The following is a 21,546-nucleotide window of genomic DNA, read 5'->3' on the forward strand; positions in this document are numbered from 1 at the left end:
TGGGTGCACAGGGACAGCTGTGGATGATGGGGATTTGGGTGCACAGGGACAGCTGTGGGTGATGAGGGTTTGGGTGCACAGGGACAGCTATGGGTGATGGGGGTTTGGGTGCACAGGGACAGCTGTGGGTGATGGGGGTTTGGGTGCACAGGGACAGCTGTGAGTGATGAGGGTTTGGGTGCACAGGGCAGCTGTGGGTGATGGGGGTTTGGGTGCACAGGGACAGCTGTGGGTGTTGGGGGTTTGGGTGCACAGGGACAGCTGTGGGTGATGGGGGTTTGGGTGCACAGGGACAGCTGTGGGTGATGAGGGTTTGGGTGCACAGGGACAGCTATGGGTGATGGGGGTTTGGGTGCGCAGGGATAGCTGTGGATGATGGGGTCGGACATGCAGGGACAGCTGTGGATGATGGGGTCAGGCGTGCGTGAACAGCTTCGGGGGGGGGTGTTGGGCGCGCGGGGACAGCTGCATGGGGGTGGAGGAGTCGGGCGCGAGGTGACTGCTGTGGGTGCTGGGGGAGGAGTCGGGCACGTGGAGGAATCTGCGGGTGGAAGTGAGGCGAGCGCGCATAGACTGCCTCTGGGTGGGTCTTGGATACATGGTGGCCGCCTATGTGAGGGAGCCACACAGCGGACAGCATGTGGGATTGTGACTGCTTGTCAGAGTGTTGAACAATGCGTGTGTGGTTTACCTGGGTCAGCGGTTGGCTTTTTTCCCTCTGCAGTCTCTGAGCTACCCAGCCTGCTGCTGCTTTTGCCCCCTGGAGATACTCCAACTGTGGCTGTAGGTCCAGCCCTGGAGTCCTCACGTTTATCACTGCATCCTCCTTTCATTCCTTTCGACAGTAATTTTCCCTGACCTGACCCTGCTGTGATTTTTTAATGTTTTTTCACACAACATCCTTGTCCTTGCCCACACTGATCTCAAAAACTTGCTTTCTCCCAATTGATTTATTTGGTGAAGTCTTTCCAAATAACTGGGCTGGAGAGGGGAATAAGAGGGTGTGTGAGGGAGGAGGTGGAAGGGCCTCTGAGAAAGGGTATCAGAGATCCCAGGCAGAAGACTGGGTATTAAGCAGGATATTCTCCTGGGCCCAGGTCAGCTCTGCAGTGAGGTGTGTATCTGGGTTCCTGTTGTAATGAAATTCTGGTGGCCCGGCACCTGACCGTTTGGAAACCCAGTGGGTTGGCATCTGGTTCATTCAGCCGCCTGGCTTGGGCTGGTGGCAAGGTCCTGAGTACACACCAGTTGTGTGGACAGAACTGGAGTGTGGGACGAGGGTGGGGATGGGAGTGGAGGTTTTGGGGGTGAGGCATGGACTGTGAGCCACGTGCAAGGATAGAGCCATGAGCCAGAGCTGTAATCCAGATTGTGGGGTGTCTGTTTTGAGCTGGGGTCTGGAGTATAGATCCAGTGTGTGGATGGAGATGGTGTGGTTGGAGATGAAGTCCGGAGCACGAACTGGGTGTGTAGATAGAGCTGGAGTCCAGACCAGGCGTGTGGACACTCCATGTAGTGTGAAAAATAAGATAAAACTCAAGTGTATCTGAGCATCTATAGGAATAGCATCCAGTGATCTAGGAAATCTGCAGTGGATGTTGCAAAAGCCCTCACTGCGGTTACCGTGCACTGAAGCTGGGGGTAGTGAGTGTGGAGGGGCTGTCGGCTGGGTGGGCTACTTTGCCATGGTGATGTCAAGTTTCTTACGAATGTGCATTCGTTCAGGCGGGTGGATGGGATTCCATCACTCTCCAGACTTGTGCCTTGTAGATGGTGGGAAAGTTCATTATGTCACTCCCAATGGATACCCAACCTCTTACCTGCTCTTGAGCCAATGCTATTGGCCTGTCCAGTGAAGTTTTGGTGACCCCCTGCCCCGCCCCCTGCCAAGAGTGTGGATGGTGACTATTTGGTGATGGTGATGCCACTAAAAGTCAAGAGCAGGTTTCTGGAAATAGACGTTGCCAAGAAATTTAAGGTGCAACTGTTACCGGATGCTCATCCAACCCTGCCTGAATGTTGTCTGGAATTTGCTGCCTACAGGTTGGGGTGGCTTCATTTGCACAGGTGTTGAGAGTGGAACAGGAAGCACCCCACTGTGATCCTGTGAATGGAAGGACGGTCATCGATGAGTAGCAGATTGTCAGTCTAGAGATGCCCCTGCACTGATGATCCGCCCTCACAGTGCTGCTGATTGACGTTATTGAATCCCGCTGAGTATGGCAGTGATTTCAGTCTTTAACCAATGCTCGCTGATGCCATACTTGGTTCTAAGGATGCCTTGACGTTGAGAGAAGTGCACTCATCTCACCTCTTGCCATCTTTTGGATTGGTGTTTGAGCCAAGATAACGAAGATAAGACTATAGCAAATAGGTGTAGAATTAGGCTATTCAACCCATCAATCCTTCTCTGCTATTCCATCATGGCTGAGTTATTATCCCTCTCTATCCCATTCTAGCTTCTCACTGTATTCTTTGATGCCCTTACTAATTAACCTATCAATCTCTATTTTAAATATACTCAATAACTTGGCCTCCACAGCCATCCATGGTAATGAATTCCACAGATTCACCACCCTCTGGTTAAAGAAATTCCTCCTTATCTCTGTTATAAAGGAACATCTCTGTGTCCTGAGGCTGTGCTTTCTGTGGCCCTATACGCTTCCACTACTGGAAACATCTCCACATCTAGGGCTTTGTTGTTTTGTGAAGTGCTTCTAGCAAAAACTGCAGGTGAACAGGAGGAGTACATTGGCTGTACCTTTCAGCACTCTGGTGATGATTGAGTAGCCTGCTTGGAGTTTACTTGCCTTCTATGGCAGGGACATAACCTGGTCAGTGTTCTACCAAGTCAGATGGACAGCATTTTGCAACAGTACCGAAACCACTGGCTCAGGGGCACTGGGCATTGTCTCTGCAGCTGCCTGGCTTCATTCACATCAAGAACTGGTCTGATCTGTCAGGCATATAGTTGTCTTTGCATTAACTGGTTAGCTTGCAGTTAGAGTGGTGTAGCAGCTTTACCAGATTGGGACTCCATCCCTCAGTGTGTCATAGTCCCACTCTCGTGTGTGTCCTCGAGCTGCTTGTTGAAGAGCCGGACCGCAGGAATAGTGGAATGAGGGATATGCTGGGCCACATGGTGGAATACACAGCTCTACCACTGCTCATTCTGAATGCTGGCTGTTTTCTGAGCTGAGTGACTCCCAACACGGTGATGGTTGTCACAAGTGTGAAGACATAAGAGCCTGTGTGTTGGGAGTGTCCTGGTTGGATTCATGGGATGGAGACCAATCAGCCCATCTAGTAATTCAGCTCCTAGTTTAGCTCTTGGGTTTAGGTACAGCAAGTGACGTGCTGAACTATCAGAGTGGGTCATTAATGGGAAAGTGGTTCTGAGCCACGTTTTGGCAGGAGTAGTGAGAGATCTTCCCATAAAATGGTTTGTAACCCAAACCAAATTTAACAGTCCGTTAGTTTTGTTATCACTGTAGATTTTTTTTTTCCAGAGTCTGGCATTTAACAAAGAGGAGGTTGCCATTACTCCCACCTGTCCGAGAGTCATCGAGCCCTACAATAGAGAAACAGGCCCCTTGGCCCATCTACTCCATGCCAGCCTGTTTGTTCTGCCTAGTTCAATCTACCTGCCTCTGGACCATAACCCTGCATGCCTCTCTCATCCATGTACTGATCCAAATTTCTCTTAAAACATTACAGTTGAACATACATCCACCTCTTCCGCAGGCAGCTCATTCCACTTGGCTTCTTCTTAAATATTTCACCTTTCACCCTAAACCTATGACCTTTAGTTCTAGACTGGCCCAGCCTGAGGGCTAAAAGCCTGTTTGCATTAACCCTCTCTGGAGCCCTCAGTGTTGCTCCTCGTTTCCAGGGCACCGACGGCCCACAGGCCCCTCCATCACTGCTCACCACAGACAGCTAGGCCCCACTGATCCGAATCTCTCCAGCGGACCAACTGGACAGTGTACTCTGAACCCCTTGCTCTCCACAGTAACTCTACAACCCCCGGTAACTGTCTCCTAGATGATGCCTGCAGTCGGTCATCTCATTCTGACTAAGTGAAGCTCATGCTTCTGTCGAATAAATAGAACCCGGTTAATAAAATTAGATATGGGGGCAGGTGCCTGTGAGTAAGAGAAAATATCAAGCAATGTGAGTGTGTTAAGTAGAACTGGATGTCCAGCCTTCTTTGCACTGTTAGAGGATGCTGGATGTATTGCCTCTGGTCTCCTCTGCAGTAGGGAGACCTGACGTAAACTGAGGGATTGCTTTAGCAAGCACCTCCACTCCAATCACCAAAAATGGAATTTCCAGTGGCCAACCATTTTATTTCCTATTCCCTTTCCCATTCGGACATGCCGGTTCATGTCTCTTCTTTTTCCACAATGAGGCCGCTCTTAGGGTGGGGAAGCAATACCTTATTTTTCACCTAGGTAGCCTCCAACCCCTTGGCATGAACGTCGATTTCTCCTTCTGGTAATTTTTTTTCCCCCCGTGTCCTCTTCTATTCCCGACTCTAGCCTCTTGCCTCTTACCTCTTCTCCTCACCTGCCTATCACTTCCCCCTGATGCCTCATCTCCTTCCCTTTCTGCCATGGTCCACTCTCCTCTCCTAGTAGGTTCCTTCCCATCCACCTGGCTGCATTTATCACCTTCCATCTAGCCTCCATCTCCTCCCCTCACCTTTTCATTCTGGCGTCCTTACCCTTTCTAGTCTAGGTGAAGGGTCTCGGCTCAAAACGTCGATGGGTTATTCTTTTTCATAGATGCTGCCTGACTTGCTGAGTTCCTCCAGCATTTTGTGTGTGTTGCTGTGGCTGTTGTTGGTCTGTTCACTGTTGCAACTGATTGTGCACCTGTTCCCTGACAGCACTGGTTTCTGGCATTGTGCGCCTGTTCACAACTGGGATTAGCTTCTGGCATGTGCGACTGTTCCCTGTTGGTGGTAGTTTCTGGCATTGTGTGCCTGTTCACAACTGGGATTAGTTTCTGGCATGTGCGACTGTTCCCTGTTGGTGTGTTGGTTTCTGCCTTGTGCACCCGTTCACAACTGGTGCTGGTTTCTGGCATTGTGCGCCTGTTCACTGCTGGTGTTGGTTTTAGGCATCGTGCAGCTGTTTCCTGTTAGTGCTGGTATCTTGAATTGTGCATTTGTTTCCAGGTGGTGCTGGTTTGTGAGCCTGTTTATTGTTACTGCGACTATTCATAATGTACGTGTTGCTGGTTTCTTGCATTGTGCCTTTGTTTGCAGTAGGAGTTGGATTCTAGTCTCGTGACCCTGTAGGTGGCTGCTGGTTTGGTTATAAATACTCTCTGGTGAACCCAGTGTTGATTTGAAGTTCTGATTCAAGTACAGACTGTGCATAAAGTGGTCATTTTCCTTCCCTCACCTCAGATGGGAATCCTTCCCTTTGTTTCAGCTGTTCATCAGTTTTCATTTTCTCCCCCCAATGTAGCCTCCAACGCTCCGCCGTTTCGGAGTGAAGCAGTTCGGGCGTGGTTGGATTCCCTGACTGGAGGTAGTTCTGTTTTGTTAAAGAGAGCCTGGCCTCGTGCTGCTTTCCTTCCAGTCTGCTCACCGGTGTCAGCGGGGAACCGAGTGGGGTCTCTGGGTGTCAGGGGGAACCGAGTGAGGTCTCTGGGTGTCAGGGGAACCAAGTGGGGTCTCTGGGTGTCAGGGGGAACCGAGTGAGGTCTCTGGGTGTCGGGGAACCGAGTGGGGTCCCTGGGTGTCAGATGGAACTGAGTGGGGTCTCTGGATGTCGGGGGGAACTGAGTGGGGTCCCTGGGTGTCAGGGGAACCGAGTGGGGTCCCTGGGTGTCAGGGGGAACCGAGTGGGGTCCCTGGGTGTCGGGGGAACCAAGTGGGGTCTCTGGGTGAGGGGTGGATCTCACACACACTTTAACACTGTGAGTCAGAGCACACAGCATCTGTCATCTTGGGCAAGAGGATGCAGAGTAGAGAGTGTGGACCTGGGGGGGCTGGAGGGTGGTGATCAGGGAAGGGAGGGGTGCAGAGAGTGTGGGGAGGAGAGGGGAGTGGGTGCAGAAAAGGTGGGACCAGGGAGGGGAGAGGTTGCAGAGATTGTGGGACCAGGGAGGGGAGGGGTTGCAAAGGAAGTGGAGACAGGAGGGTGTGCAGGTATGGGCAGGGGAGGGGATGCAGAGAGATTGGGGAGGAGAGGGGAAGGGCTCAGAGAGTGTGGGACCAGGGAGTTGGGGTGCAGATGGTGTGGAATCAGGGAGAGGAGGGGGTACAGAGTGTGGGACAGGGGAGGCTGCAGAGAGTGTGGGTTCATGGAGAGGATGTGGGCAGGGGAAGGGGATGTAGAGGGTGTGAGCAGGGGAAGAGAGTGCAGGGGGTGTGGACAGGGGAAGGGGGTGCAGAGGGTGTGAGCAGGGGAAGAGGGTGTGGGCAGGGGAAGGGGGTGCAGAGGGTGTGAAGAGAGGAGGAGATGCAGTGGGTGACTGAATCCTTTTTTGCTGTCTACGTCACATGGAGAGGGATGACACTACATTGCAGAATGGTTTTCCAGTCAGAGTAAATGTAAAAGGAAGAGGGTGTTGTTGAAACTTGGTTTGATATTGACCATTGCAGGAACGGGGGTGAATGGGATACGTGCTAGGGGGGCTGATCAGGAGAACTGGCTTCACCAGAGTGGGCAACAGAGTGCTGCAGCTCAAGTCGTGTCCCCAGGTACTGTCTGTGTGGAGTCTGCACATTCTCCCTGTGCCTCTGTGGGTTCCTCAATGTTCTTGGGCTTCCTGTCACATCTGAATGATGTGTGGGTAGGTCAGTTAACAGACTGCTTCCATTACCTCCATCATAGCTGTGTGGCAGAGGAATCTGGAAGAGTTAATAGGAATACGAGGGTAAATAACCCACAGGGACAAAACCAGGGAATGGGATAGGAATTCCCCAGAAGTAGCATGGGGTCAGTGGGCCAAACAGCCTCTTCCTTTGTTTAAAGGGAGGGTGGGGTGTTCAGCATTGTGGAGAATGAGCTGTAGAACAGAATTAGAAATGCTGGATAAATGGAAATAGTGTGATACGATCCCATAACCAAGCAGACACCTCCAAGTTATTTCTTTATGTTGAAACACTCATTCTTATTTTCATCTCCCCCTTGCCCCCGCCCCGCAGGGTCAGAGGAATCTCCGCAGTGGTGGTGCTGCCCAGTTCCAGTCCTTTGCACAGCCCCCCATTTTAATCAGCCCCCCGCCCCACTGAGCTGTGCTTCTACTGCCTCTGTGCAAGGCTCGGAAACCTCACCCCTGAGCCCCTCAAACTCCTGTCTTCAGGACATTGCTTAAACCCAACTCTTCCACCAAGTTTGTGTTTCGTTTTTTTTTTAATGTAATATTTACTTCCCTGGCTCAGTGTTAAGTTTTATTTGATGTCACTCCCTTGCAGTTAATTGTAACTGCAATTTGCAATAAACAGGTGAATTTTACTTTGTGTGCCCCATTAGAAAGCTGAGCTATTGAGTGATGCTCTTTCAGAGTACATTTGTACTCTAAAGCAGGGGACTGCCTGAGACTTGGTGGTTCTTTAATTCTTCCATCATCTTCATTGAATTCTAGAGAAGCAGATGAACGTGGAGCTGAGCCCAGATGAAGAGGAGGAGGAGGAGAATAATTCGTCACTGGAGGACGGTATGCTAAATATCTCAATAGTCTGGAACTCAAATGTAACTCAAGCCATACATAATGTTGCCTTTAGTGCATGCGAGCATGAGGTGCGCCTCGGGTGTTATCTGATTATTAAGAGCAGCTCCTCAGAGGTGACAAGCTCAGATTCACGTACACACGCACACCTTCATATGCTAATTGGTCACAAAAGGTTGCACATTTTGGCTATTTGTTAAATCAGATCTCCACATTATTTCTGTTTATTTGTACAGTAGTTTATCTATGTCTACTCAATGTTTACCAATATTTACAAAGACTCACTGATATTGCTGTTTCAAGGGCAAATAGAGGGTAGAGATGGATATACTTCCACCACATACTTCAAATTAAATCAAAAGTAACCCATGCAGGAAATGATATAAAAGCAGCATACCATACTGTGCAAAATCCTTAGGCACCCTAGTGATATACAGTATATGTGCCTAAGATTTTTGCACAATACTGTATGTCAGTGACAATAAATCTGATTCTGATCCTGAAGCTTGTAGTAATTGCAGCCAGGTTTGCATATGGGAGTTTTAACTTTCATTTAGGTTTGTACAAAGTGATGAATTCATGCATGGATTTCTTGTAAGTATGTGGGGTAATTTTCTGTCCCACTTTGTCTTTGAGCTCAGGAAGGCCAGGTGGTTTGTCACAATATGTTCCACATCACAGAGTTTTGTTAAGTCAGATATCCACAAAATTGTTTCTATTTATTTTACTTTATCATTGTGTTTAATTAATTTGGAGTTGGACATGTGCAGGCCAATTTCTTGGGGAATGATCAAGCACTTATTTCCCCTTCACATACAACCTAACACTGAGGCGTGTCCTTCAGTGTTGTGAAAACCATATGACTTCCTCTTGGATTATAATTCAATGCTCTGAGCGAGCTTTATTGCTCTGGAGTTTTATGTACACAGTATTACTTGCTCGTTCAATGAATACAGCATCCAATTCTTGAAAAGGCTTCTATTGATTGACAGGTCTCAGCCTTCGATCTGACTGTTCACGACACTTCAACAATTTGTCAGGAGTAGATAAAAATCAGGAGCTGAAGAATGCCATAAACCCAAGAGCTTCTGCAGATGCTGGAAATGCAGAGCAATGCATACAAAATGCTGGAGGAACAGCAGGTCGAGCAGCATCTATGGAAAAGATGTTTTGGGCTGAGACCCTTCATCAGGATTGGAAAGGAACAGGGAACAAGCCAGAATTAGACTGTGGGAGGAGGAGATGGAGTGCAAGCTATTACAAGAAACTTGTTCTGTCTTCTTCCCCATTCCTTTCCAATCCTGATGAAGGATCTCAACCGCAAATATTGACTCTATTCCTTTCCATAGATGCTGCCTAACCTGCTCAGTTCCTCTATCATTTTGTATGTATTAAGAGGAAGAAGCTATCTGGCTTTCTTATCAATGGTGTGGCTGATCCACCTCAAATTTCACTCTCTGTCCCTTAATCCCTTACTCATATATTCAAATCCTCTCACAATAAAGGCTAAAGTCCTATTAGCCTTTGTGATGAGCGTCCATGTTGATTTTTAGTCACTTGTACACAAAGACACCTGGATTTATTTGAACATTAACATTTCCCAGTCCCTCACCATTAAAAGAAAGCCCTCCTTTCTTGTTTCTTCTACCTGAGTGCCCAATTTCATACTGAGCTCTATCTGCCCTATGGTTGCCCACTCACTCAGCTTGCCCATAAACCTCTCTGCATCCTCATCACTACTTACATTACCACTTAGCTTTGTGCCATCAGCAAACTTGGAAATGTTACATTTGATCATCTCAGTCAGATATAGATAGTGAATGGTGAACCTACTAGTGAGCCACCCAAAGGTAGGAATTGAATATTTATGTATTGACAAAAAATCACTTCCCTTGCCTCTCTGCAGTTTTACCCTTTAACATAGGTTTGCAGTCTAACACAACGGACCAGTTCCTCATGCCTTAATAATGTCTTTTGTTTAGAATCATGGAATGGTTTTGCACACAGAGAGGCCTTTTGGCCTTCATGTCCATGCTAGCTCATCATGAGATCTGCTCTCCAGTACAACCTATTGGACAGTTTTATTTTCTCTGTCATGCCTTTATTTAATTCCCTCTTGCAGACCACAAAGAAACCTGCAAGCAGTAAGTTCCAGATTTCAAACGTGACGTCAGACTTTCACCTCACGTCACTTTTAATGTTATGTCCTTGACCCTTTGTGACGAAAGTCTTTTAAAATTCATTCCTTGTTCTTTTCTGATTCAGCAGCAGGAGGTATCCTCAAACAAAGGACATTTTACACATGTTCAAGGTTATGAGAAATTATTAGTCATATAAAGAATGAAGTATAGAAAGAAAGAAAAATGATTAATGAAGTCGTAAAAGAGACAAAGTAATGCATATTAACCAATCACTAAGCCACTCCACACAATGCACTGCCAGAGGGAACTGCAGGTGCCTGACCCCTCCCTCTCCCTCTTCCTCCCCCCTTACTTTTTCTCTTTAACAGTCGTTACTAGTCCTAGTCGTGACCCAGCTTAAGAATTCCCCTTCCACAAAAAAAAACTTTTTTAACCCTTCAAGAAACTTCCAAGAATCTATCATAACATTTACCCCAGTACTTTTCCAGATAAATGCGTTTTCACTGTTATCTACTCTCAAGCTGTAAAATGGTACTCACATTGTTCTCAAAACATAGCTGTGAACTGGTTCCCTTTTACTTTCTCAAAGCATTGTCACATCCCAGACTAACACCATTTTGTCTGATAAAATTCCATTCTGAGTTAGGAAGAATCGACTTTCCTTACACCCCTCTACCGCCGGGTATTTTGCCCAGGGTTCTCCTCGTCTGATGTATTTCTGTCAGATCTCCTCTGAGTCTTCTCCAAAGAAAACAGTCCCAGTCTCTCAAATTCATCCTTATAATTCTGGTCCCTTCTTCCAGGAACATTTGTCATAAATATCTACTGGATCCTCTCATGAAGCCTGTCAACCCACTGTTGATCATAGGGAAATAAAGTTCAAAATAAATTTTATCATCAAAGTACATATGTTACCATAGTTCTACCTGGAGATTCATTTTGTTGCAGGCATTTACAGGAAAATTAATATATACAATGGGATTTATGAAAAACTATACGTAAAGATTGACAAACAACCAATGTGCAAAGGAAGGCAACTGTAAATAAGAATAACACTGAGAATCTGAGTTGTAAGCAATCCTTAAAAGTGAGTCTATAGATCATAGAGTCAGTTCAGAATAGTGGTGATGGGTGTTATCCACTCCAGTTCAGGAGCCTGATGGTTATAGGGTAATAACTGTTCCTGAGGCTAGTGGTGTGCCTAAGGCTCCTGTACCTCCTGCACAATTGTTGTGGCAAGAAGTGGGTATGGCTAAATTGGAGTGGGGTGGGGGGTTCTTTGATGGATGCTGCTTTCTTGTGGCAGCGCTCTTTGTAAATGTGCTCAATGGTGGACGGGGCTGGAATGAATACCACCATTCGTCTCCCTCTGGCCTGGCCTTTGTTGTTTGCTACCTTGCCAACTTTTTATCCGTGATAATGTCCCTTTTACTGACCACATCCATCGATCTCTCTGACAAGCTGCTTATAGGGCACCTTAAAAAGCCTTCTGGAAGTCCATGCATATCACAGTGACTCTTATCCTCATCAAAAATCATTTAGGTCGGTTTAAAATGATTTCCCCTTAACTAATCCATGCTGGCTTACTTCAAATGATGCATTTTCAGCTGGGTTACCACTAAACCTGTTCCAGTTAATGTTTCTAAGAAACACAAGGGACTGCAGTTAACGGAATCTCCAACAAGAAACAAATCTGCTGGAGGAGCCCAGTGGTTCGAGCAGCATCTGTGAAGAGAAAGGAATAGTTGATGATTCTGCATTAAGGCTGAATGCCACGTTTCAATCCAAAACGTCAACAGGTTCTTTCCTTACTATGGTTTGTCGCAGTGTTTCCCACCAGCCAGGATAACTGATTTGAGTTAGTGAACTTACCCTCACTCCCTTTTTGAACCATGGGGTGACAGTTGCTATTTTCTGGTATTCCAACACCACCCTCGTACCCAAAGAACACTGGAAGATCACATTCAGTGGCTGTTATTTCTTCTCTACTTTCCTTAGAATCCTAAGGATATGTCCCCTCTGTTCCTGGTGACTTAGCGACAATGTTCCCTCTAAAGTGTGCGCATGCATCTTTTGCTCCTGGCACACAGAGGAATTTAAACTGCGCACAAAAGGTTGTCACCCTCTACTTCATTGGCATGTTAAGTATATTTCACAATAATACACAATCACATTTCCTTTTCTGGTTTCTGATGCGGGCAGTGTTGACAACGTGGAGTTTGTGATGATTTGTGTGCAGATGTTAGAACTGGCTGTTTTTAATGAAGAAATTACTGATTCACTATGTCGAATTCCAAGGAAGCAAAGGGGGTGAAGCTCAAAAGAACAGCTTGTTCATTTGAAGCAGAGTAAACATAGAACAGTACAGGCCCTTCGGACCACAATGTTGTGCCGATCCTTAAACCCTGCCTCCCATATAACTCCCCCACCTTAAATTCCTCCATCTACCTGTCTGGTAGTCTCTTAAACTTCATTAGTGTATCTGCCTCCAGCACTGATTCAGGTAGTGCATTCCAGGCACCAACCACTATCTGAGTAAAAAACCTTACTCTAATATCCCCCTTGAACTTCCCACCCCTTACCTTAAAGCCATGTCCCCTTGTATTGAGCAGTGGTGCCCTGGGGAAGCGGTGCTGGCTGTCCACTCTATCTATTCCTCTTAATATCTTGTATACCTCTATCATGTCTCTTCTCATCCTCCTCCTCTGCAAAGAGTAAAGCCCTAGCTCCCTTAATCTCTAATCATGATGCATACTCTCTAAACCAGGCAGCCTCCTGGTAAATCTCCTCTGTACCTTTTCCAATGTTTCCACATCCTTCCTATAGTGAGGCGACCAGAACTGGACACAGTACTCCAAGTGCGGCCTAACCAGAGTTTGATAGAGCTGTATCATTACCTCGCGACTCTTAATCTCTATCCCTCGACTTATGAAGGCTAACACCTCATAAGCTTTCTTAACTACCCTATCTACCTGTGAGGCAACCTTCAGGGATCTATGGACATTTACCCCCAGATCCCTCTGCTCATCCACACTACCAAGTATCCTGCCATTTACTTTGTACTCTGCCTTGGAGTTTGTCCTTCCAAAGTGTACCACCTCACACTTCTCTGGGTTGAACTCCATCTGCCATTTCTCAGCCCACTTCTGCATCCTATCAATGTCTCTCTGCAATCTTCATCAATGCTCTACACTATCCACAACAACATCGGCCTTTGTGTAGTCTGAAAACTTGCCAACCCACCCTTCTACCCCCCACATCCAGATTGTTAATAAAAATCACGAAAAGTAGAGGTCCTAGAGCCGATCCTTGTGGGACACCACTAGTCACAATCCTCCAATCTGAATGTACTCCCTCCACCACGACCCTCTGCCTTCTGCAGGCAAGCCAATTCTGAATCCACCTCGCCAAACTTCCCTGGATCCCATGCCTTCTGACTTTCTGACTAAGCCTACCATGTGGAACTTTGTCAAATGCTTACTAAAATCCATGTAGATCACATCCACTGCACTACCCTCATCTATATGCCTGGTCACCTCCTCAAAGAACTCTATCAGGCTTGTTAGACATGATCTGCCTTTCACAAAGCCATGCTGACTGTCCCTGGTCAGACCATGTTTCTCTAAATGCCCATAAATCCTATTTCTAAGAATCTTTTCCGACAGCTTTCCCACCACAGATGTAAGGCTCACTGGTCTATAATTACCCGGACTATCCCTACTACCTTTTTTGAACAAGGGGACAACATTTGCCTCCCTCCAATCCTCCGATACCATTCCCGTGGACAACGAGGACATAAGGATCCTAGCCAGAGGCTCAGCAATCCCTTCCCTTGCCTCGTGGAGCAGTCTGGGGAATATTCCGTCAGGCCCTGGGGACTTATCTGTCCTAATGTATTTTAACAACTCCAACACCTCCTCTCCCTTAATATCAACATGCTCCAGAACATCAACCTCACTCATATTGTCCTCACTGTAATCAAGTTCCCTCTCATTGGTGAATACCGAATAGAAGTATTCATTGAGGGCCTCGCTCACTTCCACAGCCTCCAGGCACATCTTCCCACCTTTATCTCTAATCGGTCCCACCTTCACTTCTGTCATCCTTTTGTTCTTCACATAATTGAAGAATACCTTGGGGTTTTCCTTTACCCTACTCGCCAAGGCCTTCTCATGCCCCCTTCTTGCTCTCCTCAGCCCCTTCTGAAGCTCCTTTCTTGCTACCCTATATTCCTCAATAGACCCATCTGATCCTTGCTTCCTAAACCTCTTGTATGCTGCCTTCTTCCACCTCACTTGTCACCCATGGTTCCTTCACCCTACCATTCTTTATCTTCCTCACCGGGACAAATTTATCCCTAACATCCTGCAAGAGATCCCTAAGCATCGACCACATGTCCATAGTACATTTCCCTGCAAAAACATCATCCCAATTCACCCCCGCAAGTTCTAGCCTTGTAGCCTCATAATTTGCCCTTCCTCAATTAAAAATTTTCCTGTCCTCTCTGATTCTGTCCTTTTCCATGATAATGCTAAAGGCCAGGGAGCAGTGGTCACTGTCCCCCAGATGCTCACCCACTGAGAAATCTGTGACCTGACTCAGTTCGTTACCTAATACTAGATCTAGTATGGCATTCTCCCTAGTCGGCCTGTCAACATACTGTGACAGGAATCCGTCCTGGACACACTTAACAAACTCTGCCCCGTCTAAACCGTTGGAACTAATCAGGTGCCAATCAATATTAGGGAAGTTAAAGTCACCCATGATAACAACCCTGTTATTTTTGCACCTTTACAAAATCTGCTCCTTGGTATCTCTGTTGCTACCAGGGGGCCTGTAGAATACTCCCAATAAAATAACTGCTCCCTTCCTGTTCGTGACTTCCACCCATACTGACTCAAAAGAGGATCCTACTACAGTACCCATCCTTTCTGTAGCTGTAATAGTATCCCTGACCAGTAATGCCACCCCTCCTCCCCTTTTCCCCCCTCTCTTTCCCTTTTAAAGCACTGAAATCCAGGAATATGGAGAATCCATTCCTGCCTTGGTGCCAGCCAAGTCTCTGTAATGGCCACTACATCATAATTCCATGTAAGTATCCAAGCTCCCAGTTCATCACTTTTGTTCCTGATGCTTCTTGCATTGAGTACATGCACTTTAGCCCTTCTGCCTTACTACCTTTACACCCTTTATTCTGCTTCTCTTTCCTCAAAGCCTCTCTATATGTTAGATCTGGCTTTACTCCATGCACTTCTTCCACTGCTCTGTTGCTCCGAGTCCCATCCCCTTTGCAAATTAATTTAAAACCTTTCGAACCATGCTGGCAAACCTACCTGCAAGGATATTGCTCCCCTCAAGTTCAGTTGCAACCCATCCAATCTGTACAGGTCCCACCTTCCCCAGAAGAGATCCCAATGATCCAAAAATCTAAAACCCTGCCCCCTGCACCAACTCCTCAGCCACACATTCAACTGCCATCTCCTCCAATTCTTACCATCACTGTCACGTAGCACTGGCAGCAATCCTGAGAACGCCACCTTTATGGTCCTGTTCTTAAGCCTTCTGCCTAGTTCCCGAAACTCACTCTTCAGGACCTACATAGAAACATAGAAAATAGGTGCAGGAGTAGGCCATTCGGCCCTTCGAGCTTGCACCACCATTCAGTATGATCATGGCTGATCATTCAACTCAGAACCCTGTACTAGCCTTCCCTCCATACCCCCTGATCCCTTTAGCCACAAGGGCCATATCTAACTCCCTCTTAAATATAGCCGTTGAACTGGCCTCAACTGTTTCCTGTGGCAGAGAATTCCACAGATTCACCACTCTCTGTGTGAAGAAGTTTTTCCTAATCTCGGTCCTAAAAGGCTTCCCCTTTATCCTCAAACTGTGACCCCTCATTCTGGACTTCCCCAACATCGGGAACAATCTTCCTGCATCTAGCCTGTCCAATCCCTTTAGGATTTTATACGTTTCAATCAGATCCCCCCTCAATCTTCTAAATTCCAACGAGTATAAGCCTAGTTCATCCAGTCTTTCATCATATGAAAGTCCTGCCATCCCAGGAATCAATCTGGTGAACCTTCTTTGTACTCCCTCTATGGCAAGGATGTCTTTCCTCAGATTAGGGGACCAAAACTGCAAACAATACTCCAGGTGTGGTCTCATCAAGGCCTTGTAGAACTGCAGTAGTACCTCCCTGCTCCTGTACTCGAATCCTCTTGCTATAAATGCCAGCATACCATTCGCCTTTTTCACCGCCTGCTGTACCTGCATGCCCACTTTCAATGACTGGTGTATAATGACACCCAGGTCTTGTTGCACCTCCCCTTTTCCTAATCGGCCACCATTCAGATAATAATCTGTTTTCCTGTTTTTGCCACCAAAGTGGATAACTTCACATTTATCCACATTAAATTGCATCTGCCATGAATTTGCCCGCTCACCTAACCTATCCAAGTCACCCTGCATCCTCTTAGCATCCTCCTCACAGCTAACACTGCCGCCCAGCTTCGTGTCATCCGCACACTTGGAGATGCTGCATTTAATTCCCTCATCCAAGTCATTAATATATATTGTAAACAACTGGGATCCTAGCACTGAGCCTTGCGGTACCCCACTAGTCACTGCCTGCCATTCTGAAAAGGTCCCGTTTATTCCCACTCTTTGCTTCTTGTCTGCCAACCAATACTCTATCCACATCAATACCTTACCCCCAATACCGTGTGCTTTAAGTTTGCACACTAATCTCCTGTGTGGAATATACCACATCCACTGGTTCTCCCCTATCCACTCTACTAGTTACATCCTCAAAAAATTCTGTGAGATTCGTCAGACATGGTTTTCCTTTCACAAATCCATGCTGACTTTGTCCGATGATTTCACCGCATTCCAAATGTGCTGTTATCACATCTTTGATAACTGACTCTAGCACTTTTCCCACCACCGATGTTAGGCTAACCGGTCTATAATTCCCCGTTTTCTCTCTCGCTCCTTTTTTTTAAAAAGTGGGGTTACACTCATCCCTCTTCCTGCCTATGTCATTGGTGCCAACATGTATCACGAATTCTGGTTGCTTTCGCTCTCGTACCAGGATGTCGTGCACCCGGTCAGAGACATCCCGGACCCTGGCACCCGGGAGGCAACAAACCATGCGGGTATCCTTCTCACGTCACAAAACCTCCTGTCTGCTCCCCTGACTATGGCTTAATGAAACATTAGAAACTGCTACACCGAAAGCTCATGAGGTCAAGAACATGCAGCTACGAGAAATATTTATTTACAATACAGAAACTGGTGTTACCTACGTGTATTGTTGTGATGCAAAAGTTGCTGGAGAATTTGCAAGTAGGAAGAAGTGGAGTGATATTTCGAAACTTGACTTTTTGAAGCATTGTTTAGCAAGCAAATCACATATGGATGATGTGCAAAAGCTCTGACGGGAAAATCCTTTATTACCCGCTACAGGCCTGCTACATATGTTTTGTGAAAGTGCAGATGAATGAGAGTGAAAACGATCAAACCCAGAAGAGATCAAAGTTCTTATTGATAGTATTTTGCTAGTTGTTAAAATGAATAACTCTATACATAAAATTCATTGTGCGCATGTTGTTGTCACTGCGCAAAAAAATTGCACAGTTCAAGATTATTGCGCACACTGGTTATTACAAGTTATAGGGAGCATTGCTTAACAACTGTACATTCAACCAACATTTTTAATACCTCTGAATCTTAAATATGCCCAGTGTCACACATCTCCTGTTTCACTGCTTCTTTGGAAACATCCTTTACCGTGAAGTCAGATACAAATACTCATTTAATACCTTAACAGTGCCCTCAATATCTATTTACAAGTTCCTGCTTTTGTCTGTCAAAGGCCTGACTCCATGTACTACTCCTTTTATTATTTATATGCCTATAGAACATTCTGGATTCCCCTTTTACATGGTGACAGCTCATCTTCTCTCATACATTCTCTGCTTCTCAGTTTAATTTTCACTTCCCTTCTGATTCCTTCGAGGTCCACCTTCTTCTCATTGATATTTACAGCCCTACGCTTGTCATAAGCTTTGTCAAGATTGATATTTTGTCAAGCTCTATATTTGTTCGCTCTTCCTTTGCCTCCTTGGGATTTGCCTCGGCCCTTCCTGAACGATCTTTTCCCTCGAGATTGTAAACCCTGATTTCAGGCTGATGACTTTTACTTTTAATTTTAAATCCTTTCCTAGAAATTCCTTAACAGCAAGATAATAATATTTACTATTGTGTCAAGATTGAACTGGGACATGGAGAAAAGTCTTCTCTCTGAACTGCATCCAGTTTAAAGAGGTTACAGAGCAGATATAGACCTGTTTTATTTAGAAATACAGAGTGGTTACAGGCCCTTGCGACCCATCGAGCCTGTGGTGCATAATTACACCCATGTGACCAATTACCCTACTAACCTATTTTAGAGTTACAACACGGTAACAAGACCTTCTGGTCTAATGAGCCCATGATGCTCAGTTACACCCATGTAATCAATTAACCTACTAATCTGTTCACCTTTGCAATCTGAGAGGAAACCGGAAGAAACCCATATAGTCTTGAAGAGGACATACAGACTCCTTAAAGACAGCAATGGAATCCTACCCGGGTCACTGGTGTGGTAATAGCATTAAGCTAACCTCTACATTGTCGTACCATCTCTATATGGTTGGGTTTGACCTTTTCCCTCCACTACAGATCTACAGATGGTCCTAATCATTTTTACAGTCTTCAACCCTTTGCTTTATTCATCTAGAAATTGAATCTTGGACCTTGCCTCTGAATCGTGAAGGTTGCAACAATCAGTTCTCTGTATCACGAGGTTCTTCCAGGTACCTCTTCTCCACACTTAACCTTCCATCTGTGGGCTCTTGTTCTGGCAGTGGACCATATGCTTTAAGCCTGCACCCTTGGTGTCAAACAGAGTAATTTGGTATCTGTCCATTTAATTCAGGCAGCTCTGAGGGACTGCTGCATTGTCAGGGGTTCTATCTGTGGGATCATGTGTAAAATGAAGGCAATACCTGCCCTTTCAGAGTGACATAAAAGGTCACAAGGCACTATGATGAAGAACAACAGAATGTTTACCCACAGAGCCTAAACTAATACATCCCACTTTTATCAAAATGCAAAACAGGTAATTTACTTTAAAAAAAAATTCAGTAGAACACACAATGGTCATCAAAGTCAAAGTAAGTTTATTACCAAAGTACGTACATGTTACTACAGTACTGCTTTGAGATTCATTTTTTTACAGGCAATTTCAAGAGAATTAAATACAATAGAATTTATGAAAAACTGAACATAAAGATTAACGAGCAACCAATGTGCAAAGGAAGACAAACTGTAGATAAAAGTAATATGAGTTGTAGAGTCTTTGAAAGAGAATCCACAGGTTGTGGAATCAGTTGAGAGTTGTGGTGAGTGAAGTCATCCACGGCGGTCCAGGAGCCTGATGGTTGTAGGGTAATAACTGTTCCTGAACGTGGTAGTGTAGGACCTAAAGCTCCTGTATCTCCTGCCCGATGGTAGTAGCGAGAAGAAAGCATGGCCTGGATAGTGAGGATCCTTAATGATTGATGCAGTACTCCAAATAAATGTGCTCAATGGTGGGGAGGACTTTTCCTGTGATGGACTGGGCTGTATCCACCACTTTTTGTAGACTTCTCCATTCTTGGGCATTGGTGTTTCCATACTAGGCCATGATGCAACTAGTTGAGATTCTCTCCACTGTGCATCTACAGAAGTTTCTCTAAGTTGAAGGTGCCAAATCTACACAAACTTCTTAAAAAGTAGAGATGCTGTGATGCCTTCCTTGTGAAGACATTTACGTGCTGGTCTGAGGACAGATCCCCTGATATGATAACAACCAACAAGGAATTTAAAGTTACTGACTCTTTCCGCCTTTGATCCACTAATGAGGACTGGTCAAGGACCTCTGGCTTCTTCCTCCTGTAATTGATAATCGGCTGTTTGTTTTTTGGTTTTTGCTGACATTGAATGAGAGATTGCTGTTGTGGCACTATTCTTTGGACACACACCACTGTAAAACATAAACAGGAATTCTGCAGATGCTGGAAATTCAGGCAACACACATCAAAGTTGCTGGTGAATGCAGCAGGCCAGGCAGCATCTCTGACGAAGTCAGCACCTGACGAAGGGTCTCGGCCTGAAACGTTGACTGCACCTCTTCCTAGAGACGCTGCCTGGCCTGCTGCGTTCACCAGCAACTTTGATGTGTGTTACTGTAAAACATCATTGGATAGCTTTGTGAACTTCTGTTTGCCTCATTGTAATAGGCATTAATGCGCACCCTCCGCATTCCTTTGCCTGGATCCGGGTTTCTGCTTTCCTCCTACTAACCCTACTGCTCCTGTCTGACTCTTTTGTTGACAGATATTGCGTCTGATGCTGAGGCAGAGAGCAATTTGGTCTCATATACACATGAGCTGGAGCAATTAGTGCGGAAAAAAGAAGAGGCTTGTGGCGAGGTTCGAAGTCCAGGTAAGCCCGGGCATCTTGCATAATTCCGAATGACATATGGGTACCTTTCGCCATGTATGATTATGGAATCAAATTAGGGAGCATATCAGCAACAGACCCCAGCAACAAAGATGTGGGTTGTGATAAGAAACTGGAGAGTCTTCCAGGGCTCGGGTGAGGTAGGTTGGCAATGTAGGGCTATACGTATATAAAGGAGGCATGTTTTGGGATTCAACGCAGTGAAAAATTCGGAAGATGCTGCAGAACAAGAGATGAGTGGCAAATGACCAGACCCAACAGATATACGAGCAGAATTAGGCCACTCAGCCTATCGAGTATGCTCCTTTTTAATTACCCCATTCTCTCACCCTTCTCTCCCCAAACCTGAATCCCATTACCTATCAATCTCTCCCTTAAGCATACACTTACAAACTTGGTCTCTACGGCCATCTATGGCAAAGAATTTTACAAATTCACCACCCTCTGGCTGAAGGAATTCTATAGGCTGATATGTCAGTTAGGACATAACTATGCCTTGAACTAGTCCGACGGCAAATACGAGACTAAAATATAGAGCGTGCACTTTATAGGCTGAGGCAGAGTTGAAAATGATCATCAAGGTGAAAGTAGTGAGAAGGATGATGCAGTTTCAGGTTCAGAGATGGAGATGTTCAGGATTGAGGTGTTTCTCCCACTTCCCGTGCCTCTGAGCATCGTTTTGAATGCCCAGTGCCCTATGCCTGCGAGTCCAGGAGTTCAGTGAAGACCCAGAGACGGCGTGTCTTGGAGTTAGAGGACTGTCTGTGTGAGGGAGGTAAGGGTTTTGCTGCTGCTGTTGTTACTTGTGTGTTCTGTGAACACTGTGGGCATGCTATGTTGGTGTCGGAACGTGTGGCCCCCTGCACATCTTGTGGTGTGTTGGATGTTAACGCAAACAACACATTTCAGTGCAAGTTTCAATGTACACGTGATAAATAAATGAATCTGAATCTGAACCGGAGTCTCCCAGTTCTTGAACCATCTGTCAAGGTTGCAGAAGATGTAAAATTTTGGCAGCAGTGAAAGAGGAAATTAGTGATAATCATTTTTAAAAAAAGATGGGTCTCATCAGTTATCGATTTCTCTGACTTTCAGTAGTTCCCCCCCCCCTCTTTTTTTCCTTTCTCCATTCTGGCTCCCCTCCTACCCCTACTTTTCTCCTTACCTG

The 21,546-nt window shown here is 46.0% G+C and overlaps 1 protein-coding gene across 1 annotated transcript in view; it reads left to right on the forward strand.

Annotated features, from left to right (window-relative positions):
- The window catches only part of LOC134351732 (protein-methionine sulfoxide oxidase mical3a-like), a 298,787-nt gene that overhangs the window by 222,420 nt on the left and 54,821 nt on the right, over positions 1-21,546 (forward strand). The window contains exons 32-34 of the mRNA XM_063058319.1: positions 5,478-5,540; positions 7,606-7,677; positions 20,253-20,360. Of these exons, the coding sequence (XP_062914389.1) occupies positions 5,478-5,540; positions 7,606-7,677; positions 20,253-20,360 (243 nt within the window). The remainder of the gene's footprint in view (positions 1-5,477; positions 5,541-7,605; positions 7,678-20,252; positions 20,361-21,546) is intronic.

The sequence above is a fragment of the Mobula hypostoma genome, chromosome 9, assembly GCF_963921235.1.
Source record: "Mobula hypostoma chromosome 9, sMobHyp1.1, whole genome shotgun sequence".
Classification (NCBI taxonomy): Eukaryota; Metazoa; Chordata; class Chondrichthyes; order Myliobatiformes; family Myliobatidae; genus Mobula; species Mobula hypostoma.